Source organism: Denticeps clupeoides, chromosome 19 (genome assembly GCF_900700375.1).
Source record: "Denticeps clupeoides chromosome 19, fDenClu1.1, whole genome shotgun sequence".
NCBI classification, from domain to species: domain Eukaryota; kingdom Metazoa; phylum Chordata; class Actinopteri; order Clupeiformes; family Denticipitidae; genus Denticeps; species Denticeps clupeoides.
In genome coordinates this window covers 7,336,384-7,362,314 of record NC_041725.1, presented here as the reverse complement: position 1 = coordinate 7,362,314, position 25,931 = coordinate 7,336,384, and the positions used below count along the sequence as shown (strand labels likewise).

At 44.4% G+C, this 25,931-nt stretch overlaps 1 protein-coding gene across 7 annotated transcripts in view; it reads right to left on the bottom strand.

Annotated features, from left to right (window-relative positions):
• Positions 1-25,931, bottom strand: part of myo7aa (myosin VIIAa) — a 27,672-nt gene extending 1,741 nt beyond the window's left edge. Inside the window, exons 1-47 of one of the 7 annotated variants that reach the window (XM_028962921.1) lie at positions 25,914-25,931; positions 19,804-19,917; positions 18,945-19,097; positions 17,487-17,671; positions 17,082-17,203; positions 16,852-16,994; positions 16,594-16,707; positions 16,352-16,505; positions 16,186-16,262; positions 14,275-14,394; positions 13,994-14,136; positions 13,511-13,721; positions 12,967-13,102; positions 12,766-12,872; positions 12,441-12,491; positions 11,794-11,931; positions 11,535-11,693; positions 10,705-10,797; positions 10,089-10,183; positions 9,776-9,860; positions 9,475-9,693; positions 8,970-9,287; positions 8,373-8,576; positions 8,040-8,216; positions 7,851-7,940; positions 7,519-7,646; positions 7,320-7,446; positions 7,082-7,201; positions 6,789-6,962; positions 6,421-6,648; positions 6,041-6,211; positions 5,804-5,921; positions 5,603-5,729; positions 5,007-5,176; positions 4,404-4,594; positions 4,179-4,303; positions 3,858-4,015; positions 3,464-3,617; positions 2,947-3,102; positions 2,555-2,660; positions 2,132-2,245; positions 1,838-1,925; positions 1,632-1,738; positions 910-1,095; positions 700-816; positions 355-438; positions 143-262 (exon numbers count right to left, since the gene is read on the bottom strand). In XM_028962921.1, coding sequence (XP_028818754.1) covers positions 143-262; positions 355-438; positions 700-816; positions 910-1,095; positions 1,632-1,738; positions 1,838-1,925; positions 2,132-2,245; positions 2,555-2,660; positions 2,947-3,102; positions 3,464-3,617; positions 3,858-4,015; positions 4,179-4,303; positions 4,404-4,594; positions 5,007-5,176; positions 5,603-5,729; positions 5,804-5,921; positions 6,041-6,211; positions 6,421-6,648; positions 6,789-6,962; positions 7,082-7,201; positions 7,320-7,446; positions 7,519-7,646; positions 7,851-7,940; positions 8,040-8,216; positions 8,373-8,576; positions 8,970-9,287; positions 9,475-9,693; positions 9,776-9,860; positions 10,089-10,183; positions 10,705-10,797; positions 11,535-11,693; positions 11,794-11,931; positions 12,441-12,491; positions 12,766-12,872; positions 12,967-13,102; positions 13,511-13,721; positions 13,994-14,136; positions 14,275-14,394; positions 16,186-16,262; positions 16,352-16,505; positions 16,594-16,707; positions 16,852-16,994; positions 17,082-17,203; positions 17,487-17,671; positions 18,945-19,097; positions 19,804-19,917; positions 25,914-25,931 — 6,495 coding nt within the window. Of the gene's footprint in view, positions 1-142; positions 263-354; positions 439-699; positions 817-909; positions 1,096-1,631; positions 1,739-1,837; positions 1,926-2,131; positions 2,246-2,554; positions 2,661-2,946; positions 3,103-3,463; positions 3,618-3,857; positions 4,016-4,178; positions 4,304-4,403; positions 4,595-5,006; positions 5,177-5,602; positions 5,730-5,803; positions 5,922-6,040; positions 6,212-6,420; positions 6,649-6,788; positions 6,963-7,081; positions 7,202-7,319; positions 7,447-7,518; positions 7,647-7,850; positions 7,941-8,039; positions 8,217-8,372; positions 8,577-8,969; positions 9,288-9,474; positions 9,694-9,775; positions 9,861-10,088; positions 10,184-10,704; positions 10,798-11,534; positions 11,694-11,793; positions 11,932-12,440; positions 12,492-12,765; positions 12,873-12,966; positions 13,103-13,510; positions 13,722-13,993; positions 14,137-14,274; positions 14,395-16,185; positions 16,263-16,351; positions 16,506-16,593; positions 16,708-16,851; positions 16,995-17,081; positions 17,204-17,486; positions 17,672-18,944; positions 19,098-19,803; positions 19,918-23,663; positions 23,904-25,913 lie in introns of those variants that run through there. The other 6 variants (XM_028962917.1, XM_028962918.1, XM_028962922.1 and 3 more) reach the window with 6 other exon arrangements.

Genomic DNA, 25,931 nt, shown 5'->3' with positions numbered 1-25,931 from the left:
CAAACCACAGAAAAGCATGTTAAAAAGTGGACAATCGGACCACACTTTTGGAGTAATTGGGGTTCTGTCTCATACATACTTGTTTTTTTTCTGTGTGCATTACAGAAAATGGTGAAAGATTAGTTTGTCTCATGTTCCTCACCAATGACGTCTCGCACAGCAGTTTGCTTCCTCGCACCAGGTTGCCGATGGTGATGTGGAAGTAGGTGTTCCCACTGCTCCAATTAGAGATCTTTGTGAATGGGTGTGTGGTTAGAATGTCCTGGTGGGTGAGATTACAGAAAGGAAATTACTCGGATGCATCTTCAGGACAGGATACAAATATTGAACCCACAGCCTTATAAGAACTCTCACCTTTGTTTTAGGGTCTATCAGACTGACTCCATGCTTGTTGATTGCTATGAGAAGGATCTCTGGGAAGTTGGGCTCAGTGGTTTGCTGGGGAGAAAAAGCAATGAAAATAAATGATATCCGATTCCTGCAGATCTTCCCACTCAGCTCCCGAAGGAGCAGCCCAGGCACAGTCATTTGTCAAAAAAATTTGGATCATCCTGGGTCATCTGTGCTGTGTTTTTGTACATAAAATCCCTTGAGCATTTTCCATAAATACCAAGTTGGTTCAGAAAACTGCAATGCAGCATGCAAAACTGTGATTTTATAATCAAACTAAAATATATTTGACTGTAGATAATGTTTCACCTTCACTTCAAAAAAGGCTGAACCAAACGTGGGCCATTTGAAAATGATCTTCAGGAAGATCAGCTTCGCTTCCTCTCTCGTCTTCCCAGCATGCTTGTTGAAATAGGCTACAACAGACTACAAAGAGCAGAGAAAAAAACTTCACTGTAAGTTCACTGTACCACACTGGAACCACATAGGAACAAAATCTACATTTGGTGGAGTTGTTACCCGTTTCCAGTCATCAGGTGAGAGCTGGCGAATCAGGTCCTGGGGAACTAATTCTTTCAGTATCTTAGGGATGCTGGGGAAATGGGACTTGTCGTCCTCGAATTTCACTCTGTAGATTAGTGCCCCCAACTGGAAGACCTCCTCACGGGAACATTTGTGGTACCCACGGAGATACTTCGGAAGCTCCTAAGGCCAAAACAGGAAAATACTGTTACTTAGCTTAAGAAAAAACATATTTTGGTTATTTCAGTCAAATCTTTTTACAGCACCAAGTGTCATGTAACTGCAACAATGTGTGTCAATAAACATGCCAACACATACTTTATGTAACTCCTATTAAACCGCATTTTAAGGCAATAAATCATACAAAGACTGTCAGCAGCATCATTGTAGATCCTGAGCCTCTGGGTTGGATGTTAGAAAGTTCTCAACACGCAGCTTAATCAAAATACTGTCCATGCTTGTAATGCAATTTTTGGTAAAGTTCCCATTTATTCTAAATATATTTTAGCTGCATTAAAATCCATGCTTGTGTCATTCTGGTAACCCCTGTGATGTGCTGGAGCTGCACTGCGGCTGCAGTAAGAACCGCGTTTCCTCCACCATCCACACCTTGTCAACTAAAGTGCAGGCCCTTGTAAATATACACCTATACCCATGCGTCCATCCATTCAGTGCAACACACCCCCATAAAAGGCTAAAATAAGTCGTCCCCTGCTCACCTGATAGTAGTGGAAAATAGAGTCTGCAAAGGAATCTTTTCCCGGGATCGTGTTGGTCCACAGTTTCTTCATGAAGAACACCTGGTAGGTCAGGGAAGGTACAATTCCTGAAAGAAAGATGTAATATCACCTACAAATCACAAAATTGAGGTACGCTTTAATGTAATAACTAAACAGAGCACTGAGCTTCAGCCATTACGACTTACCATCCTTAGCAGGCCTGGCTTTCTTGATCCAGTCAGTGAGATGTCTTACAAAGTCGAAGAAAAAGTCACCTTCAGGCACGCTTATCACCTGAAAAAGAAAATGATCTAACTTCCTGCCCCTCTGACATGAACCGAATTACCATCGTTGTTCCAGGTTAATTATGCGTCATTAGCCCACCATATCTTCTCATGTGCTAATTAACAAGACCTGATGGGGCACTGGGATTCTCCTATAGTAGACCTGCTCTCCAGGCACAGGCAGATCAGAGCCAGGGTTTAAAGGTGATTTCGCACCTTGTCTGAGATTTTGACGAATAGGCTGAAGCCTTCAGGTGACTTGAGCAGCAGTCTGGTGGAGATGTTCAAGCAGAAATCCTTGGCCTTGGTGCTCGACTCCACTTCAAAAGCCTTGAGGACAAAACAAGACACTGTATCACTGACAAAAGTGTGTTATGTAACTTGACTGGAGCACCTGACCCGGACACCTGGACACAATTCATCTTACAGTGCACTGGATTGCATTCTTTTATGTAACCATGGTGCATGGTTATATAACAGCTCACAATTTCATAGTTTTCTTTTACAATTTATAACTAATCTTGCAGAAATAAAATGCAAAATATAAAAGGAGTGTGTTTCATTCCTTATCATATACCAAATGATTGTATTGTATTGAAACTGTAGAAACATTAGAAAAAAGTGTATAGGTCCTCACACCTCATCTGTGTCATCTGGGAAGTAGACCTTGTGAAAGATCTGGGTGGTCTTGTGCTGGATGGCCTCCACCTCTACCAGATGAGGGGGGTACTTCCTGGAGCCATTCCTGTCTCACCAAGACAATACAGTAACACGGGTAATCAGTCCGTATCAACCAGAGGAATCAATTACCACAAGAATAGATGCTGAGCTGAAGAAGTGAAAGGGAGAGAAACAAAATGAGGTGAGCCTTTGTACAAAAGGGACAAAAAAATAAGTCATGCTGTGGCATCAGACAGCTTTACTGAGGCCAGTGAATCAGGCAAATGGCTTCACTGTGCATGTGAGCTTGGCTATGGAGGACTGTGTGGAGGACAGCGGTGACGGAGAGGGAAGAGAAGGGTGACAAGCACCGTAAAGCTTTCTGCAGCCTCTGCATGCAGTCCTGAGACAGCGAGTGGTGTCTTTTGGACTGCAGGAACCTCTGGACGTGGGGCAGCAGGATGTTGCTGGGAGGGAAGAGGCCGGTGCAGAGCCAGAGCAGCTCCCAGCCTTTCTCCTCACTGTACCTGCAGAAACAAGGCAGTTCAGCAGAATTCGCAGTCAAGTCACATTTACATTTACTTGTCCATAGCAACTTACAATGAGTAGTGACAGAGACAGTCCCCCTGGAGACACTCAGGGTTAAGTGTCTTGCTCAGGGACGCAATGGTAGAAAGTGGGATTTGAACATGTGACTGTGTTCTTATTGTTCATAGGTGATTGTGTTACATACTAGATTACCACCATTCCGTTTTTACATGTGGTTGTTTTTAAAGAGTCCTATAGAATGTGTCCAAAAAACGACTCTGTTCTTCTCCAATGGCCTCAGTTTAGTTTGATGTGACTTTACTGGGAGTGTGGTCATGTGCTCTGGTGTGCATTTCTTACTTGACATGGTTGTCTGTCAGCTGTTTGATAATCTGACAGTAGATCTCATCCTTGAGAGGCTCCGCCTTCAGTGCTCCTTCAAAGATCTGGTCAGTGAGCTCATTAACAGAACGAGTTCGTTTGGATGGGTAGTCGCCCATGTACTTCATTATTGGTGCACACAGGTTAAGGTAAAAATGATTCAGGAGCTGCGGTCTCATGTTGTCCTTTGAAGAATTGCCTGAGGATGTGGACATTTTGATGTTTCCAGCATACACTGCTACGTTATGGGGCTCCATCTGCAGGACAGAACCACTGATGGGGAGTTTACAGCTCACACTTAAAATGCCTGCTTTACCTAAGCATGATCAACCAGTCCCAAGGCCCTGATGTTCTGATGAAGTAGAAAGGATATCGATGAAGGCCATGCAGGCCTCCTGAGAGAGCTCCTCATGGCCCAACACCTTCTTGAGCAGAGGCTGTTTCATGGGCTCCCTGGTGCAGCTCCACATCTTGTCCTTACCTCTGTTCTTGGTGATCATCACCCTGCTCAGGGTGTGTTTTGGGGGAGGTCTGGCCAGAGAAATATGACATAATTACATTTACATTTTAAATTTTTTATTGCATGAATGTTATTGGTTTAATTAATTTTACAATATTTCCCCTCACGGTGGTATCACAACACCCTTCAAAAGAGGGTAGAGCAAATTCAGTTCTGGATAGAGGGTCTGGTCACCTGAAGTAGTCGTAGGAGAACTCCTCCAGTGTGTACGGCTTCACCCGCTCCTCACTCTCCACCAGGACACTGTGGGACAGCCGCATGGACTCCTGCCGCTGGTCCGGTGTCATCGTAACCAAAGCCTGAGTCGTACAGCAGGAGCAGGAGAGAGAAAGAGAGAGTGAGACAGAGTTGGCTTGAGTCAGGAACATCATTTCTTTAGAAATCAGGATGAAGTCTGACCACAATGTCTGGCAGGGGCCTGGTGACGGTGGGCAGAACGTAGACGCAGTCGGCTGGGAAGTCGCCCCTCTGCTTGGTCCTGTCGTTGATGCCATGCGCCCACCCTGAAGTCATCACCTGCTCCCCTGTGTCCTGGTCCAGGACAATCAGGTCACCTTTGATGAAGCTCAGGAAGGTGGAGTCATCGGCAACTAAAATAAACCACAAATATCGAAAAATAACCAGAACATTCGATTTTTAAACTGTCTCTGAACATGATGGGAAGTAAATAAACAAAACTATAATTGGAGGGGTTCAGAGCAGAAGACCTTTTTAATTATATCATTAGTCATTCTAGTTTCTAGATGCATTACTACAGTCATGTGCAGGCATAGGTGTTTACAATCAGAATACTGACCCAAAAATAATTTTCTAAATGTCAGTTTTGACACCAAATACAGGCCATGTCATGATTCTAACTGACATAATAAGGCATAGAAAACAGCAGTATTGGACCTTGAGAGCTGTGCATTAAACAACCCGGTACTAATGAATGGGAAAGTATTTATACTGTATGATTTTTACATTAAAGATAAAACTGATTTCACAGTCTGTCCAACTCACCAGGATTTGGGTTGTCCTGTAGGGCCACCACAAACTTTGACCTGCTTCTGAGACCCTCCAGGAAGGTGACCACCAGGTCTCGGATGTCCTCGGAGTTGCTGGAGGTGAATGTGTACTCGTCCCCCTTTATGGTTGCTAAGGTGAAACTCTGAGCCTGGAGTTTTCCTCCTCTGAAAACGGATTAAAATGCAGTTTGAGAGCAGATGAAATATAATCATAGTTATTTATCAAGCTTTTGAATATTTACTCATTTTCTTATTTTGAGTTTGACCTCAGGAGGACTTTCTCAAATACCGTTCCACACAAGTAACTCATGCATAACTAATACAGTCCCCATCATTTTTATTGCATTCTAACATATTCATGATGAGGCATCCTCTTAATGCATTTCTGCAGTCATGCCAGAACAAAATGAATATTAATAAATTCAGCCGCTTTAGAAATGAAAGTTCTAGCATTTCTGTGGGAACAGGCTCTACTATTGCCAGCTACTGAGGAGGAAAACAGGCAGGAAAATAATGACCTGTGGGAGTCGTCATAAGTTGCCATCCTAATAAACAACCGCAAACTACTGGCAGGTCTACGACTGATGTTACCTGCTGCTGGAAACCGCAGTGATTTCTGGGAAAGAAAGCTCCAGAAGAACTTGCTCTTGCTCGTCCACAAAGTACACGCCCGTCCAGTTCACGGCCACGATCACATCGTTCTTCGGTAGACTGGGGCCTGAATTTAGAAAGTTTTTAATCATTCTTGTTTTTCACATTTGGAAAAAAAAAATGAATGTAAAATATATATGCCTGAGAATTTGAAGGCTTCATAGAATCTTGAGAATAACAAAGGCCACTTATATCGTGCAAAATCCACAACTTCTTCTTTGACCTTCTGTGGGTCCATCCTGTTTTGAGCGTAAATACCCTGTGTGTCAAAAACATTTGTTATTTCTATATTTTTATGCCGAAAAGGAATAGCTCAACAAAAACATACATGCAGCAAATTAGGATGCATATATGTGGTCTATCCGAAGAGCATTTCACCTTTTTATGGGCAGCCATGATGAACTGGACCCATTTCTCCACCGTTTTGGCTGTGCTGATCTCACGATCTGGGATGTAGGATGGAATGAGGCTGAACAGGCGCTCCACGAGGATTTCAGACCCGTAGTCGACGTAGTACTGCTGAGATGCCAGCTCTGCCAAGTCATCCTCCTCCGGGGTGAGAAAGTGAGCATGGGAAAGGACAGTAGAAAAAGAAAAGCAGCGGCAAAAGACAGAAAGTGACAGAAAAGTCAGAGAAAGAGAGAAAGATTTTCCCTCCTTAAAATTGCAAAATGTCTAGTACTAGTTACTGTATGAAACAGTATAGTCTCCAGCAGCCAGAAATATATTAATATACAGTGAGGCCATATGGCTCTTACCCTATCACAGCGGTACTCCCCAAATTTCACCCCTCGCACGATCTGCTGGTAGATGAGGTTGGTGGCCACGTTGTCGTCGGAGGGATTGTGCCAGGGTGTGAAGATCTCCTTCCTGAAGAACAGCCTCCATGGGGCGTTGCGCTCCTGGGCCCCTTGTTCCTTGGCGTACTGCTCACACTGAGACACGGCGTCCATCACGTGGTCGTTCCCGCTGCCCAGAGACGACACCTGTTGATTGGAAGGAAGGGGGGCATATGGCTGAACAGTCTGAAGAGAAATTTGTTTTGGTCATACTACCTCAAAAAGTAGACAAGTCAACACATCCATCGAGCTACAGCATGACGCATGAACATGTCAAGTTACCAGACCTTGTCAAACAGGGCAATGTAGAGTGAGAAGCCAAATCTATCTCTGAGGCTGATCTTATCGGCCAGCGCATTGCATAGCTCCTTGGCTGTGGTGGCCGAGTCCGTCAGCAGGGTCTTAGTGGTTCCATCCATGAACGTCACAGGAAGCATGATGGGTTTTTTAGACTTGGTGGCCTGTGTGGAGAAATTTGGCATGGGAACTGACATGAGATTAATAAAAGGTTAATCAGAAAAGTAAGGCTCCAGTTGATGGTCCAGACATCCCCTCGTGGGAAAATGCTGAGACTGGTTACCTGCAGCTCCAGCCAGGAGGGCGGCTGAGTCCTTGTCCCATTTCCAAAAGTTCTTCTGAGCCGCTCCTCACAATATGGTGCGTAGCCTGGTGGACCCCCGCTGATGAAGTTCCTCAAGTACTGCAGGAAGATGACAGGATTTATTGGAATAAAAACATTATAAAGAACATTTAAAACTGGTTTTAATGGGAAAACTGATAAACCTGATACACATGTTTTAGTAGAAGGATCGCCTCACTTTGACAAACTTCTCTGAAGGAGCGAAGCAACCAACGCAGAGCGACATGAGGATCCACCCACGGGCATGGCTGCTCTTAGATGGGTTTTGGTTGAGCTGCTTACAGATCTGGCAATAGATCTCATCTCTGTGGACAAAAGACCCAGCGTGTTCAGTGGGTTGTGGTGTGTAAGGTAAGCAGTGGCCTGACGCTTCAGACCTGAGGCCGGGTCGCAGGATGCCGTTTCCGATGATGAAGTGTAGCTTCTCCAAGTTAGAGGTGGGCCGGTCCTCTAGCATACTGTTACCATGCAGGGAATATTCCCCATCATTCAGACGCTTGGTCACCTGCAAGGAAATCAGTCATATTCATAATACAAGGACCCGAAGTCTAAGCAATGGGACATGTAAATCCCAAAAACCCAATAGTGGGTTGATGACTGAAAAAGAACTTTGTGCCAAGTGAAGAATTCACAAGGTTGAAATCAGTAGTAAAAGTCTTTATAATTTTCTGCTACTACTATTTTCACAACACTACATTATTCAGCTCACCTCCTCAGTGATCTTTGACTTTTTCTTCAGCGTGAGGGACACCAGCTTGTGACGGACGCTACTCTTCTTGTTACTGTCAGAATGAGAATTCTGCAGGAGCAACATGAGATAGAGACACCTTTGTGATTGTTGAATTACACCAGAAAACCACCCTTACATGTTCTAGCAACAGTGCCAAATGTGACTCACCTCGCCTTCCCCCTGCAGGGCTTGTAGCTCTCGCTTGTATGTCTTCTTTCCCAGTGTCTCATAGATCTTGGTCATCACTGGGATCTTCTCACTACCATCGCTGATGGCCGTGTGATACTTTGGCTCAGGAAGATCTCCCATGAACCTCAGCACTGTGATCCAGACAGCTAATGCTGCCTAGAGACCCGGTGGACAGAGTGACAGAAAAAACAAAATGACATCAGTCATTACAGATTGTGAAATGAAGTGGGAATTCAGGATCGGGTTGAAATCTGCATGAAATATTTATGAACAGGTCATTTCTGGGACTGAAGTGGATTCATTAGCTCATACCAGCTGATCGCCTTCATCGTCATGGAACAACAGGGGCTGTTTGAGTGGCCGGCGCACATAAGTGTGAGTTGTGGTGCCCTGGAAGTAAGTGGCAGCAAACTTGGCAAACTTGTATTCAGACAAATCCTCCTCCTCTTCCTCAGGAAGAGGAAGGGCTTCGTCCAGGTCTTCCTCCTCAAGCTCCTTCTGAGTCCGCTCCAAGTCCTAACACACACACACACACACACACACACACACTCATATAAATTCTCACAATTATCTGCAATTGTATCATAGCACTATGGAGTACACAACTGCAAAATGTCCCTGAAGTAAGGAAGGTGTCACACTTTGTATTTTGTCCACCATGAGAAATGATACGATATATCATGTCTCATAATCGATCTATTGATATAAATATAACCACACTTATGCATAATATTTAAATTAGCTATGGCAAGACTAGGTTTAAATGAAGTCAGATATTATTTGTGTGGCATGCAGTAGTCAGAACTAACGCAGCAGTTTTTGGTCGAAGTGACACTGTGACACTCAAGTCCACTGAACTTCACTGAATGAATTACTGGATGGAATGGAAGGCTGTCGCTGCACACCTACCTCGAACCCAGCTGGAGCCTGTCCTTCCTGGCCTGGGAAAGAGCTGGTGGTGCCCAGGAATCCAAACATCTTGTCCACCATGTCAGAGTCATTGACGGGCTCCTGTCGTGCTCGTTCCATCTGCTCCACCATCTCCTTCTTCTTGCGCACCTCCTCACGTTCCTTCTTCTCCCGCTCGGCATCCTCTCGCGCCAACTTGGCCAGACGCTCCTGGTGCATCTTCTCAGCTTCGGCTTTAGCTTTCTTGGCACTCATCTGGTTCCTCAGCTTCTCCTCTTCAGCCAGGCGCATCTTCTCTGCCTCCAGCCTTCGTCGATACTGAAGAAGTGCAGAGAAAAATAAATTCAGTCAATGGAGATCTGGCAAGTTTGCTTTCTGCTGGATCTCAATGTACAAGGGTGTGGTTTATATTAGGACAGAATTCAATTCCAGTCATAATCAGACACTTACACTTAAAAGCCTGAGGAAGGAACTGAGAACTTGGCAGAGTGAGATAAAACCTGACCTCTCCTTGGAGTCGCTTGTAAAGCCGGCGGGCGATCATGCCCCTGGTATAGGCCTGGATGGTGATGACGGCCCAGAGGCGGTGTCTGAAAGCCCTTCGCACCAGGTGACCCCGGCAACGTGCCTGGAAGTGGGTGATGCGCTGGCGGGCCACGTGATAGGTCTGGTAGAGCTTCCGAGAGCGATACAGAGCCTGGAGACGTGAGAAGCCTGCACGCATCTGCAGAGAGAGCAGCGTTTCAGAATAAAACTCCTGTAGGTACTGTGATTACTAATGAGGCTGTTTGAAAGAGTGGACATACTGCATCGTAGTTTTTACGGCAGTGGTAACCCCTCCATGTCTTCTGGATGAGCACGGCTGATTTCCTCATCTTCAAAAAGTTGGATCTGAGGAAAAGGCAGGAAAAATCAACTCTCCAGATGTCAAAAAGCACACTGTCGGATATGATGTAAAGGATGATGATTTTGAACATTTAAATTACAGTGATCTTGTGGTCCAGGTTTTATATACATTTTTATACCGCGGCAGCTGTATTCTGAATCTGGGTAACATTGTAATGAAAAAGAGAGAAAGTTTTACAGTATGTTTTACATGTTTATATGTGTTCTTCATACCGATCTTTGAATCCTCGGACGACCTTTTGGATAAGAATGACCTTATCAGTAATGGCCTTGTCTCTCTCGATCTCCAGCAACATGTCATGGTGGTCCTGAAAAATAAGACGTTGCAAATAGTTTTAGATGGTCGACCTCTGTCCCTGAACTGAAAAACGGGACATTAGCTGTGCAGATTGACCATGTTACATATCAAAAGCGCTCATCAAATGTAGATTCTAAAAAAAAGGCAGCAACAGTTTTTCATGACATCTCCACATGCTCTTTACTCTTGGAGTCACTTCCTGTTGGGATGTGTTGTCACTGCCCTTGCTTCCTGTTCCAGGGGCTGGATGTTGTGATAAGCCTTGCATGGTGGACAACCACTGATGGACACGGCCCTCTAACCTTTGCCTCCAGGCTGTCTTTCCGCTGACCAGCGAATCAAAACAGACCTTTTCAATCCATGATGACCAAGAGCAACAAGCTGACTAGTGACCAACTGGATAGAATAACAGTGATCATGTTGTCTGGTCATTATCACACTGCACCACAGCTTTTCCAGGCAAGGAGGTCACTGATCTCCCATAGTTGCGTATTGTTTCATAATACAAACGAAGATCCAGAATGTACTCGCCTTGAGGAAGATTTTAGTTTTGCCCATCTGCCAATCATCGTCACGTCCCAGAACTGCTTCTGCGATCCGTTGACAAGTTCCTCTCAGGTCCTCCTGAGAAGCAGGGACAAAATTAATGTCAGAAACAAATCACAAATCAAACAAAATGAAGCGAGGCAGCAGGTCTGTTTATCAGTATCAATCTGAAGTAATTCATTACACAAATCAATATATCTGCCAGAGCCAGTGATTTGTTCCACTATACAAGCTGCTCAATAAGACCAGTGGTTCTGGACATAATTCAGCTTTGGCACACCTACTCTATGGCGGCATGGAGACTGTGACAATTTGAAGGACATAAAAAACAGGAGTCGCCTCTTTTTACCTTCATGACTGCTCATGACTTCTCATCATCACAAGGAGCTACATTAGAAGCTCATCAACCAGGGAACAAAAAGCGGCCAACAGGAGCTCAACACAGAAACCCTTTGAGGATTGTTGGAAATTGAAGATGGATGACTGTCAGATACTGACATCACAGTCAAAGTTTGCTGCTTTGAGGAGTCTCAAACATGAAACAGTTTTTATCAGTGGTGGTAGTAGCCTAGTGGGTAACACACTCGCCTATGAACCAGAAGACCCAGGTTCGAATCCCACTCACTACCATTGTGTCCCTGAGCAAGACACTTAACCCTGAGTTGCTCCAGGGGGGACTGTCCCTGTAACTACTGATTGTAAGTCGCTCTGGATAAGGGCGTCTGATAAATGCTGTAAAATGTAAATGTAAATCACCAAAACCCCATAACCTGGTAGCGTCTATGCCGTATTATAAAAACCACGCTCTGCCTCACCTGTTTATAGGCCGGTTTGACGCCTGGCATTAGGACACGGTACCGATCCACAAACTCCACAAAGGTGTAGCGGATGGGATATCCTGCACGGCGGATCCGAATGGTCTCCATCATTCCCGAGTAGCGGAGTTGCCGGACGCACAGCTCCCTGTCAAACAGCTACAGAAGGCGACAGAGGCACGGCGTTGTTCTAGACTCTCCGGTTTTCTCAAATGATCTTGGTCGGCAGGTCCACCGGGCCCCAGTCGATTCCACTCACCATGGGCTTCTTGCATTCATTGGGCTTGATGCAGCGGACGAAGAACGGCTGGCACACGCTGAGCGTCCTCATCAGGAGCTCCAGCGAGCGCTTGAACTGGCTGCTCAGCGTCGGGGAGCGCTTCCTCGTCTCCGCCCCCTGGGTGCCGGCACAGCCGCCAGGAACAGGAGGAAGCAGGAGGTTAAGAGGATCCCCTCTTTTACTTCCTGCCAGCTATCCTTAGTTGCCTAAGTCTTGCTTTGTAATTCCACTTTCTCCCTCTTCCTTTTCCCCCTTTTCATTTGAGCCGCCTTTTTATTCATTAAACAGGAAACGCTTTGATTACAGCCGTGGTGGACAAAAGTATTCATAAAACAGTTAAGGTCTCCAATGGAGGACAAAGGACTTCGAGGCCCCAAAAACATTTTTGTCCTCATAAATCTCATAAAAAAAAAAGGACAGAAGCGAGGAGACATGGCTTCATTCATCCCTGGCATCCTGCACAGCACAGAGGTCAAAGAGCGAGCGCCAGACCAGACACGAGTGACACTGTTTGTTTAGATGGTGACACACGGTGCATGAGACACAGACAGCATGACACATGGGCACACAGGGTGGTACGGGTGGTACACTGATGATAATGCTATTGGCTTTTGGTTTTGTTTTACCTTGGGTGGGGGTGTGCCTGGCTGGCCAAGAATGCCATAGCCACTCAGAAACTACGTACGTCACACAGAGAGAGACAGGAAACACACACACCGTCAAATAAAACAGATGCCACGCCCAATGTTCCTAAAGCTAATAAAAAAATCATTAATGAGTGCTTGGTCAATTCTGATCAGTAAATAACGGTGAATTGCTACCATTGTCATGTATTATTAAAAGATAAGTATTGTTGATCTGAGAACATTTTAGTCAGGTATGTGTTAAAAATAGACAAGCTATTCCATTAATGCCGAAGGTGAAAGATTGCTTTTGTCGTGAGGGTGTTACCATAGCAACGTCAGCCTGGAAGATTTGCTTAATGAACTTGTTCTTAGAAGAATGGACCAGCTGGATGATGTCACCGTGGAGAGTGTCTCTGTTCTTTTCAAGAAAGCCTGTGGACAGTCGTCTGTTATTAATAAAAGGAAACGTTTCTGCATCTTATTCATTTTTATAATAGAAATACTTAATAAGCATTCGATAGCTGACCCCTTGTTTCATAGTAGACCACGCCAGCAAAGTGCTGGATACCAAACTGCGTCTCGTAGGTGTTCTTCGGCGGGATGTAATTGGTGTTGAGCTTGTGTTGAGAATTCAGCTTATTCAACATGGTGGTGTCTGTGCCCTGAAGGAAAGAGGTGACGCCGCATGAGTCACGACTTCTACTGCAGGTACTCAGCGCATGGCTGAAATCTGCACGAAATGTCAAACATTTCCTGTCCAGGGAGTGCGTACAATAAGAGAACCTTAAAAAGAACTCAGATTGTACCAATGAATTCATGGCATATTTAGATTAAATTGTAATTTTCTTGTTGTCGAACTTTGTGTACAGAATCTACAACAGAGTGAATAAAATAGATGTATTCATAGTTGGGGTCCTAGTGAACCGGAATTGATCTCTTCATCGATGGTAACATGAAAGCACGTTGTAAGTCGCTCTGGATAAGGGCGTCTGCCAAATGCCATAAATGTAAAATGTAAATGTAAATGGCAGTCCAGGTTTTGTACTCTCTTTTTGGGACTTTCACTTTACCTTAGGGAACTTGCTCTCTTCATCAATAAGTGAGATGATGTTCATGGGTTTGATGGCGATCATGTCCAGAGCGTCCTGGTTGTCGGTGAACTCGATGTGCTGCCAGTTGATGTTCTCCAGGTTGTATTCCTCCTGCTCCAGCTTGAAGACGTGGCGCACGAAGAACTGCTGCAGGTTCTCGTTGGCAAAGTTGATGCACAGCTGCTCAAAGCTGCCAACGGAGGAAGGAAAGCCTTATTCATCCAAGCCGTGAAACTGTGTAATGCCCCATTTCTGAAATTGTAATTAGTAGCCTAGTGGGTAACACACTCGCCACAAAGTCACAGGTTCAAACCCCACTTACTACCATTGTGTCCCTGAGCAAGACACTTAACCCTGACTGTCTCCGGGGGGGGACTGTCCCTGTAACTACTGACTGTAAGTAGTTCTGGATAAGGGCGTCTGATAAATGCCGTAAATGTAAATTTTATTAATATGCCTCACCTGTTGACTGAGAAGTTCTCAAATCCAAATATGTCAAGAAGACCGATGGATCTGCGCACTGATTTGGGCTGGCTGGACGGGGGCTTGTAGATGGCAGCATTAATTTTCTCCACAATCCACACAAACAGCCGCCCGTATATTCCCTGCATCACACATACAACATGTTTATTAACATTCTGCGTAGGGGGAAAACAGACGAGGTACGAGGATTTGGCCAGATATGACAAACCATGATATAGACAGTGACAAAAAAAATGGCCAGTGAAATTTCTCTTTTTCACCTTTACAAAAGCATCTCGCACATCCAGAGCCTGCTCCATGCTGAGAGGGGTGGACACAGTTTCACCTCGGGTGATGATGGTACGACTGGTCAGGCAGTTCATTAAATCCTTGGGATCCACCTTGTCAATGGCAAACATGTTAATGCATCCAGTGGAACGCATGAATAAAACAAAGCTGATTTGTACTCGATTCATGATGCTAAACGTGTTCTGCCAATTCTGCAGAGAGTCACTAGGGGGCACTACCATTTGACAGATAGCATGAGCACAATCCCTTCAAAATAGATGACAGGCAGGGAGGAAGATGGTCATGGTGCTTCCCAGAGGGCACCAGCAACCATACAAAACAGAAGAAGCCTATGAGTCTGAACTGGCCATAAACTAGCATCAGTTTTGAATAGATAACTACATTTTGACAGAAATCTGATAAAATAGAAAAGCATGTTTTTGGTATGATCTCAAATTTCACATATCTCACATTTCACATATTTCAGCACAAATTAATGAATAAGTTAACATAAATTATCCTAAATTATGGCATTTAAGCCGATTTGAAAACTGCAGCTTTTTCAACGACACACCTAATTTATGGATGTTTATAGGATAACTAGCTTCCTGCCACTAACACGTTAACCATATCAAACTAATGAAATTATTGAACAGTGTTTTGGCAAACTCACTCACACTTAATTCTTCAGATCAGCCATTTTGTGCTTCATGCATAGACCATTATCATGGACAATATACAGGGTGGGCCATTTATATGGATACACCTTAATAAAATGGGAATGGTTGGTGACATTGAACACATTTTATAAGTGGTCAGAAACTTGTAAATAACTCATGAAAGAATAAAGTTACGTTAAAGCACACCCTTGTTTTTCTTGTGAAATTACCAATAATTTGATGTCACATGAGCCTCATCCTATTGAAAAAACAAAAGTTGGATCCAATGGCCGACTTCAAAATGGCCACTATGGTCACCACCCATCTTGTAAAGTTTGCCCCCTCACATATACTAATGTGCCACAAACAGGACGTTAATATCACCAACCATTACCATTTTATTAAGGTGTATCCATAGAAATGGCCCACCCTGTAGAAAGAAATGCATATGATGCAACTTTCAAGTTAAAAGCAATCAGTCTGGCTGTCGAAGAAGAAACCAGAGCTGCTGCATGTAAGCTTGAGTGCACAGGAAGACGATGGCGATAATGATCAACAGCTTTTGCTTTTCCTGTATTCTCACAGAGAAAGTGTGTGACAAAGTAATGGCATACATTCAGGCTGTTCAATTCCGAAGTAGACAACTTTAGTACTGTTAAAATGTTTTTTAAAAAAGCATTTGCGGTATGTATGTAGTTGTGGATTCATTACTCGCAACTCTTTCCTGTAACATTCCTCTAATTCTCTTGTTAAAATCTCATGTTTCGACACATATGGCATATAGACAAGTGTGGCTTATTTATGTACAACTTGTTTTTTCTTTTAAAATTTAGTAGGTGCTGCCTACATACAAGTGCACTCTATAGTCTAGAATTAATAGTACACCATATTGCAATAAAGAGAAAGCAGAATAATCTTTGGGTTCACTACATAATTATGGATGAATCTGGTTCTACAAGGTCTCTGGATCCCGTGTTACACCAACAGGGCATTTGTACCGGTGAACATTCAATGGACTAAGCATAACATTCAGAATGTACAATGAACAATGAGTGGTACAAAACACAGATACACAAAAAGTGTAGCATTATATTAGTAGATTATTTCTACTGACTATCCTATTGCCTTGCATGCTTTTTAGTAATTCGTTTAATAGGCCTATCCTGTTGTTTTTGATGCATAATGAGGTTGTTATTATCATTTCTGATCATTAAAATTACTCGCAAATGACGTGGCTTTGCTTACCTCCAGCAACACTGCTGCAGTGGTCAGGTCAGGACATCGCACCACTTCACATGCATCCAGGTTGTCATAGGTGCGTGCTGTGTGACAGATGGGCCAAACGTCACGACATCATGACCGGACCGCTGACGGGATATAGAGAATGGAGACAGTTCTCTGGCTGGCTCACCCTCGTACCGCAGGTTGCCCAGGTGCAGAATGGCAGCGAGCAGTTTGGAGATCTCCCAGTTCTCTGTGTCTGTAAACATGAGCACCTTCATGGCAGAGCGGATGTTGGAATACTCCTTCTGGTCGTCTCGTCCGTCACACACGGTGCACTTTCCCTGTGTGAAAGACAAAACCTTTAATCACAGTGTCTGAGTGGAGTCCAGTCATGTTTCTGTTGTAGGGACGAATGCAACTTCATCTTACAATTGTGAGATAGGTGTAGTCTGTGGCTTTGCCCAGGCCAAGCTTCTTCTTCTGGTCTGGAGTCATGCCTTTCAACATGCAGTAGAAGATGTGGTAGTTTCTCTCGTCCTGAGCCTAACAGTGGAGAGAGAAGGGGAAAGGAAGGGAAAGGGGCAAATGCATCAAGAAGAAATGGTCAGGAACACATGCAGTACATTGTAAATGAGTCTCAAAAATATAATAAAACAGCGACTGATTGACGGTATAAAACCGTTTTACCTGGCGGCATACCCTGGACTTCTCCAGCAGGTACTGTTCGATTTTGGCGCCCTCAATAGCACCCCTCTTATTAAAATGGATGTCAATGTATTTTCCAAAGCGACTGGAGTTGTCATTCCTGATGGTCTTGGCATTACCAAAAGCTGGAGGACCAATAGAAAACAGAAAATTGGATCAGGCTTTAATCTGCCTCTCTCCTCTCACCGGGGAGACTGCTGGGAATCCCTTACCCTCCAGAATGGGGTTGGCCTCCAGCACTTGCTGCTCGATCCAGGAGTGCTGGCCGCTAATGGCCGCCAGGAACTGCAGGATCAGCTTGGTACTCTCTGTCTTCCCTGCCCCTGACTCCCCACTGCATCAACAAAATTGAGACAGAGGGAAAGGGGCCAATTCCTGATGAGATATTACTGTACATACTGTATATTCAGCAAGACACAAAAATATGGAGCTCAGTAAAAACACGCCGATCCATTTAATGAAAAGTCTAGATTGCATGAAACAGGACTGGTACGTAAACGGAACTCACCGTATGAGCTGACGCACCGAGCGACACATTCCTCAGCAGCCACATTTTCATAAGACTTCTCACACATTCATTTCCCAGCAACAGATACACGCGCGGCCCATGGCTCTACCTGATAATGCAGCACTGGTCTCTGTTGTTGCGCTGCATGTTGAAGTAACAGTTGTCTGCAATGGCAAAGATGTGAGGCGGCATCTCGCCTATCTTCTTGTTGGTGTAGAGGCGGATCTGGTCTGCTGTGTAGATGGGCAGCAGCTGGTACGGGTTCACAGCGACCAGGATGGACCCTGTGTAGGTCTGAGGGATTTGAAGACAGTATCAAAATTACAATGTACGGAAGGGGAGGCCATCTTGTTTCCATTTGCGTGCCTTTCATTGCGCTATGCTGGTTATGACAACAGCTCATGATGATGGAGATGATGAAAGAGGGGTGCAGGGGTGGAGCTTTTACAGGGCCGTGACAGAAGCGTGTTCTCACTTTTCAGATGTTTTTGTGACAATGGCTTGGGTGTATCAGTGTCCTGATACTGTACTCACAGCGGCCATGTTGAAATGGAGTAGCTAACACACACAAATGCGTATAAGGAGGAGATGGATGGAGCCCAACCATGCATATAGTCCACATACTTACCCTTCCTCCACAGTTAGTCTTGACAAAGAGACAGAAAGAGAAGAGGGGATGATGTTCATTAAGAGCAATAAAGAAGATGAAATAGAATAAGGAGTCCGATTGAAAAAGGACAGAAGTCCTGTACATCAGTGCCAACTGGCATTCAAAAGCACTATCACATTTTGTTGGATTTCTTCTCCAGGATGACTAATTAGATGCATTACATGATCTGCAGTGGTCAGTGTCACTCGAAACGTTAATCGTTAAACACCTTTTGTGTATGGAGCTGCACCACCACAGTCACGGTGCTCATGTTGACCTGTGTCCACCACTACAAATGTGGCCTGGTCTGACAAATCCTGTTTTCCTTTACATCATATGGATGGTTGGATGTGTGTGCATTGCTTATCAAGGCACTGTGGGACCACCCGCTGTTGCTGAACAAGCACAGCCCTTCACAGCCATTCCTTGATGCCAGTGACCGCTTTAATATCCTTAATACATAATGAATACATAATGCAAAAATAGCCCAGAAGTATGGTGTTCTTCAAGAAAACAAGTCAAGGCGAAGGAGGCTTTAACCGTAAGGATTTAACAGATCTGCTGCTAACGTCTTAGTAACGGATACTGCGCAAAATGTTCAATAGGAAAATGTTCAACTGGTTACAAACATTGTGGTGAAACAGTGTAAATGCCATGGTAACTGTAGACGAAACAATTGTAGGTAATTGTTATCTTTTCCCTCTGTGCAGTTATAGCATAAGCAATTCGCTTCGGGATTAATAAAGTTTTCTGGTTCTGATACAATATTATCTGTTCATAGTATTTACTTTCATCCAATCGAACACAACGAACAAAATCTCCAATTCATCAGTTCTACTGATCTATACAGGAAATAAAACAAGCTAGGTAAAATCGCAACATACAAAATCTGTCCCACCAATTGAACGTCCAACTCACATAGATAAGATGCTCCCGGTAGCGGATGAGCAAGTTTCGGAGGATTCCAGCTTCATTCAGATCTCCCAGGCGAATCATGTCCTCCACCCCATGGATGGATGTTGGGTGCATGGGTTTGATGTTGGTTGCATTTTGTGGTGAGATCCAGTGCTCCTGCAGTGGAGGAAGGGTGATGGAGAAATTTGGAAAATAGAAGTAAACCATGAACAAGTACACGCCATCAGGCCAGCAGCCAGTTACTAAAAACAGTAATAATTACTACACTGTTCGTCTTGCTTTTTTATTGATCCAATGTCCCCCTGGGACATTACTTTACGGGCTCCTCAGTAAGATACTGTCATTAAGCACAGGCTGACATTCTTTACGACTGAAGCACTTCTCGAGGCATTCGTGGCATGTTTCTGTGATGTGCATGTTGGCTATGTCCTGACAATGGTAAAGAAAAATATTGTGCAGGAAAGTTCTGCAACTGCTCTCACTTTGTCTCTTTTAACTTCATTAGATTTGGATTTGGTTTGGGCTTTAATAGGTCTCGTGGTGTTATGTAACTTCTGTAGGTATGAAGATCAGATATAGGCTACAAAGAACTCTGGACAAGAGAGTCTGCTAAATATAGATACAGGACAACCTGTTGTGCTTATAAAAATACTGTACTAATAAGACCATCACTCTATTAAGCATTAAGTTGTGAACTGCTAGTTTTGGAAAATAAACGACATGTGTGATGTTAAAAAATACATTTTAACATGCACTGTACGCTACTGTGTTTGAATGAAATGCACCTATTGCATAATCCAAAACACACATGTAGTCAATTCCCTTATTCACACAAAGCTGGCAATTTTGCCTTTCAACTTACATTGCCTTCATCGTCCAGCACCTGGATCTGTCCTGAGTCACACAGCTTGACCACAGCACCAATCGGAACCTCAAACTCCCGACCGGATTTAAGATCCAACCAGACATAGTCCCCCTGGTGGAAAAAAACTATTTCACATGAAAAATGCCAGATGTACCGAATGTGTGCTGAACAATGCTGGAAAAAAAAACATGGATAGCAACAACACACACAATGTAAGACAAAAGCGTCCCACAGGCTGAGACAATACACTGTGAATATAAACAGGCGAAAAGCAATACTGGAAAGCCATGTCTGCAGACACAGCTCAACAAACAATATATGAAGAGAACATGCCCATTTATTTAGGAAATCAAATGTACCGAGTAACACAGACACGCACGTACCGGCAGGAGCGTGGACTGCTTGAAAACCGTGTTGACGTTCCTCAGAAGGACCCATTTTGCCTGGTCCTTCTCATAGAGCTCCACATAATCCCGTCGTTTGTACATCCTGCATCGAGGGACCTCTTGTCCATACACACAACGCGCCTCTACCCCACAGCTACTCACTCCCTCCTTGGTCCTTCAGCTGGTGTGTTTCTGAACGCTTTCCATGCAGAATGCTGCTATTCCCAGAAGTCCTCCAATGGGATTAAAGGCAAACAGAACCTGAGCTCTGGTCTGATCTGTCTGGACGAAGTCCTCAGGCTCACGTTGTCCTACGTGATGAAACCAGACCTGGGAACCAATTCACATCCCTCCCCTTCCTTGGCTGCAGCCGGAGGAAACCAAATCTCAGGGCCTGGGTTGGGTAGCTGGCCGTATATTGCTTCCTGCACCCAGCATGCACTGCGCTTCATTCCCGGGGACAGTCTCACCTCACAATCCCTCTATCTGTCCTCTGGCTCTGTGCTTCCCAGCCGTCCCGTCCATCCCCTTTTCCAAGACCTGCTCAGACTCAAGGTCCGAGGTCACTGGGGATCCCCTTCAAATTTACTGCTTTTTAATTAGCTAGATATCTTGACTGCTTAATCAATGAAGAGATGGGGTGAACCCTACACCACAACGGCACAGCTGTCACGTCCAAATGAGACATCGGCCAGCAACATTACCAACCACCTTCTCAATTATTCATCCAAAGACCGCATCTCCCCCCCTTTACCCAGTTATTCTGTCACACAAATCACACAAGACATATCTGTCACGTTTACAAGAGCAGGGAAAACCTGACATGACCCTACTGTGTGTGCAGTGAGGTCAGTAAGGCAGTAATTTCAATTACGCGCTGGGCACCATATGTCCACTGTACCAACCCCACACACCCACTCTATTAAAACAAGACATTTACATGGAATCTTTTACCAGACGCCCTTATCCAGAGCGACTTATAATCACAGGGACAGTCCCCCCCGGAGACACTGAGGGTTAAGTGTCTTGCTCAGGGACACAATGGTAGTAAGTGGGATTTCAACCTGGGTCTTCTGGTTCATAGGCGAGTGTGTTACCCACTAGGCCACTACCACCCTATGGAAGAACCATAAAGACTGAGGGGCCCGTGGATCCACGCACCAACACGCCCGGGTCCAGAGCCGCCGTTGGCCGCTGGCTTTACGAACGGCGGCGCTGACGACAACGCACGAGTCCCGCGGGGGAGACGAGACGGATCTCGCGTGCAGTCTGGCGGCCACGCGAGCTCGTGTCCGCCCCACTCAATTATTCAGCGCGCCGCGCGTCTCGGTTTGCGCCGGTCCAGAAATATTGCGGTTTCACATGACAACCAACAGGCGCAAAGCGACCCTGTTATTCACGTGACCATGCGGGTCAAACGTCACCACTAACCATCACAGCGTACGCTTTTAAACGGACTCTGCACGATAATGGTGATCTGTTTGGTCCCACGCCATTAAGAAGGCCATCCAAAAAGACAAAAACAGGGAACAATTAGCACGTTCACAGGCCATCGAGGTTTAATTCTGACAAGCACCGGTGTCTCAGCTGACGTCACGAATCACCCCAGGCGCTTCACGGCCGTGGGGTCAAGCGGCGGTGACGTGACGCCCCCTGCCGGCAGACCGCTGCTATTCCACCCCCATGCTGGCACGGCGCTGCGTGGCCGCGACGATTGATACATTCACATTTACAGCATTTATCAGACGCCCTTATCCAGAGTTACTTACAGTCAGTAGTTACAGGGACAGTCCCACTGGAGACACTCAGGGTTAAGTGTCTTGCTCAGGGACACAGTGGTAGTAAGTGGGATTTGAACCTGGGTCTTCTGGTTCATAGGCGAGTGTCTTACCCACTAGGCTGATACGACGTTTCCTTTAATTTCCCTTAATATCCTGACGTATTTGTCCCTAAGGCCAAAAAATGTCACCTTCCAAAAAAACTGCTGTGAAAGTGTTCCACTTTAAGAACTACTTCAGCCTGATACATACATATTCAAATAAAAGAAAGTAAAGTGTAAAGTGAAGTGATTGTTAAAGATGTAAAAGAAAGTATGGCAACATAACCACAAAATTATTTATATTATAAGGAACACTAAACTACAAAATATATTTCCACGAGTATTTGAAGATTATTATTGATGTTGGACACTTTTCACATATATACTAAGAACGAGAAGACCCAGGTTCAAGCCCCACTTACTACCATTGTAACTACCATTACTACCATCCCTGTAACTAGTGATTGTAAGTCGCTCTGGATAAGGGTGTCTGGCAATTGCTGTAAATTTAAATGTAAATATACCATCAATCCAACATCAATACTGACATATAGACACTGAACATTCGATTAGGAAGGCAACCTGACATTAATAAAAAGTAAAATAAAAGAAATAATTTGCATTGTGTGTATAGTAGGAGGGGCTGGTATGGAGACACTTCTGATTAGCATTTAGATAGACTGAAAGGTCATCATCAGGGTAAGAATCTGGCTGATTGAGATGACATCTGACAACCAACCACTCCCTCGCAGTAAACATGTCTGCATCACTGATTTTATGACTTTGGATCAATGGATCTATTCCATTTTATCACTGGCTGCTTTACAATCCCACCTCCTGTGTCTGTTTAAAATATGGATTTTACATATTTCCATATTGCTGCATACTGCTGTATTACAAAACATTGCATTCAAAATACTGACAGTAAATAAGACTTAATATTGTTGGCAGTAAATATCAGAATCAGGTGAACTGAATACTGGTCTGCAACTGGGTTTAAACTGATCCTATCCTAACAGGCTCTCTTTTGCTACTTGAGACAATTTAAAACAAGAACGATGAAGATGTCCTGCTCCAAACTGGGACAGAAGAGAGCTGCGATCGCAGTGGAATGTGTGCATCCAGCGAGACCGAACGGACAAATTATCCTCATCGTTGGGACTTGTGATTCATGGGGAAATGACCAGCAGATTACAGTGCTGTAAGGACAGCCTAACAGCGTCATAAAAACACCATAAAGCAACAATAATTGTGTTGTTGTCACCAACAGGTCACACTGATGTTTACATTTACATTTAAGACATTTTGCAGACGCACTTATCCAGAGCGACTTACAACGTTCTTCCATGTTACAATCAATGAAGTGATAAATTCTGGTTCACTGGGACCACCAACTATAAATACAATCTTTTTATTCACTCTGTTGTCAATGTTAAACTACATTTTGGTTCTGTCAGAATTTGACTGAAAAAAATATGTAGCCTACAGTGTAAATATCTTAAGAACACTACTTTAATGCATATAATACCTGCAAAATATTCTGAGCTAATTCCAGAAACTTTCTTTTTACATTTGTCCGCAGTACCAATTCAGATACATATGACCCCTGGTGGTCTCCGGTGAGCGGACCACTATATGAGCTCAGACTGTACCTGTATGAGGATGGAGCATTTGTAGCTCAGCCTGCGTGCTCCACGCTCCCAGGCGTCCGATGCCCTACGTTCTCCCATACTCAAATTCAGCGTCCCAGCACCCACATCTCTCATCCCAATGTGGATCTGACATCTACAGTCTCTTAACTCTCTGTCTCTCTTAACTCTCTGAGGGCCGGTTCTCGTCAAAAGATCCTCGTCAGATCTTCTTCTGTTTCCTTTTCAGGCTGTTGTGAGGTGGGAAAGGCCACGCATGGAAAGCTGGAAAGTCAGCTGATGCAAAATATGGGCCTATGGCTCATCCCTTCAGCATAATTTGTCTGCTTTCCGGACACAGAAGCCCTGCTCTGAAAAGGAGCTGTTGTCAGGGGCGATTAGATGCCTAGAAAGGCTGACAGGCTGAGTGTCGTGCTGATGAAGGGAACACTGATGAGGCCAGCGTTGCAGCTACACGGCTGACCAGGCGGAAAATCTCAACTATTGTTTGTCCACAGAAACAAATCTGGGATTGAGTTTTTGTGAGTGTGTGTGTGTTTGCATCCCTCTATTCATGGTTTGTGCATTTTCATCAAAGGAACCACCAGAGCCATGCCTTGATTAAATGGCGTATGTGTTTGAGCAATGAATTATAAATTATAAAAAAAAAAATCCATGCAGGTTAAATTATTTCATTGGAACAGTTTTGTGGCGAATGCCAGCTGTGCTAAAAACCAGCCACAACTGGCAAAGTTCCTGAATGAAACAGGAGGGGTTCCCTTGGAAGAAGACGAATGCATTCAGTTGGTGCCCATGGTGTAGTGGCTGAGACTGGGACTCAAGACAACAGTTCAGTTCATTTCAGAAGCATAAAAAGGTGCACAATGAGTTTTAAATAAAGAACCAGCATAGTGGTGCTGTGGTTAGCAACATGGCCTCACACCTACAAGCTTGTGAGTTTGAATCCAGATCAGACGGTGAGGAGTTTAAGTAAATTATTTGTGTGTATGTGTGTGTGCCCTGCAGTGGTCTGGCGCCCAATCCTGGGTGAGTCCCGCCTTGCACCCAGTGTATGGGATGAACTCAAAGAGGTGCAATCCTGAGTAACAGGACTAAGTGGTTTTATAAAATGAGTGAGTTAGTAAATACAAATAAGGTAAAATAAGATATTTTATAAAATAGAGTTTATAAAACCACTTAGTCCTTAGTCCTTTACTCAAAAATGAAGGGAACACTTAAACAACACAATGTAACTCCAAATCAATCACACTTCTGTGAAATCAAACTGTTCACTTAAAAAACAAAACTGATTGACAAAAAATTTCACATGCTGTTGCGCAAATGGAATAGATTAGCAAGACATCCCCAATAAAGGCGTGGTTCCTATGCTTTCTGGCTGATGTTTTGGTCACTTTTGAATGCTGCTGGTGCTTTCACTCTAGTGGTAGAATGAGACGGAGTCTACAACCCACACAAGTGGCTCAGGTAGTGTAGCTCCTCCAGGATGGAACATCAATGCGAGCTGTGGCAAGAAAGTTTGCTGTGTCTGTCAGCATAGTGTCCAGAGCATGGAGGCGCTATGGACTGGCCCGCCTGTTCCCCAGATTTAGAGTACATGCCAAAAGTTTGGACACACCTTCTCATTCAATGTGTTTTCTTTATTTTCATGACCATTTACGTTGGTAGATTCTCACTGAAGGCATCAAAACTATGAATGAACACGTGGAGTTATGTACTTAACAAAAAGTGGAGACCTGGACTCCACAGTCACCGGACCTGAACCCAATCCAGATGGTTTGGGGTGAGCTGGACCGCAGAGTGAAGGCAAAGGGGCCAACAAGTGCTAAACTCCTTCAAGAGTGTGCAAAGCAGTAATCAGAGCAAAGGGCGTCTATTTTGAAGAAACTAGAATATGTTTTATTCAGATCTTATTTTTTTGAACAATATATATAAAAGTAAGTGGCCTGAGGGTATAGGTGAAACGGATGGACACATGGAGAGTGAAGGAGCAGCAGCGTTAATGAGCAGGACAGACAGAATACCATGTCAGTGGCTGAACTCTGATCTGCTTAATGATAATTAGCTAACCTTGTTTAGGTGACTCCAGCAGGCCAGAGTGTTGGTGTTTACTAGTGAGTGGACTACTTACAGCCTTCTGCACGACCCTACAAAAACCACACTGTCCCATTAACACAATTTTAAGGACCAGGGCAGATCCCACTATGTACCTGTTAACTCTTTTAAAATGCATGAAGGAAAAACATTTGACCTGACCTGCTGCAGAATGACCAT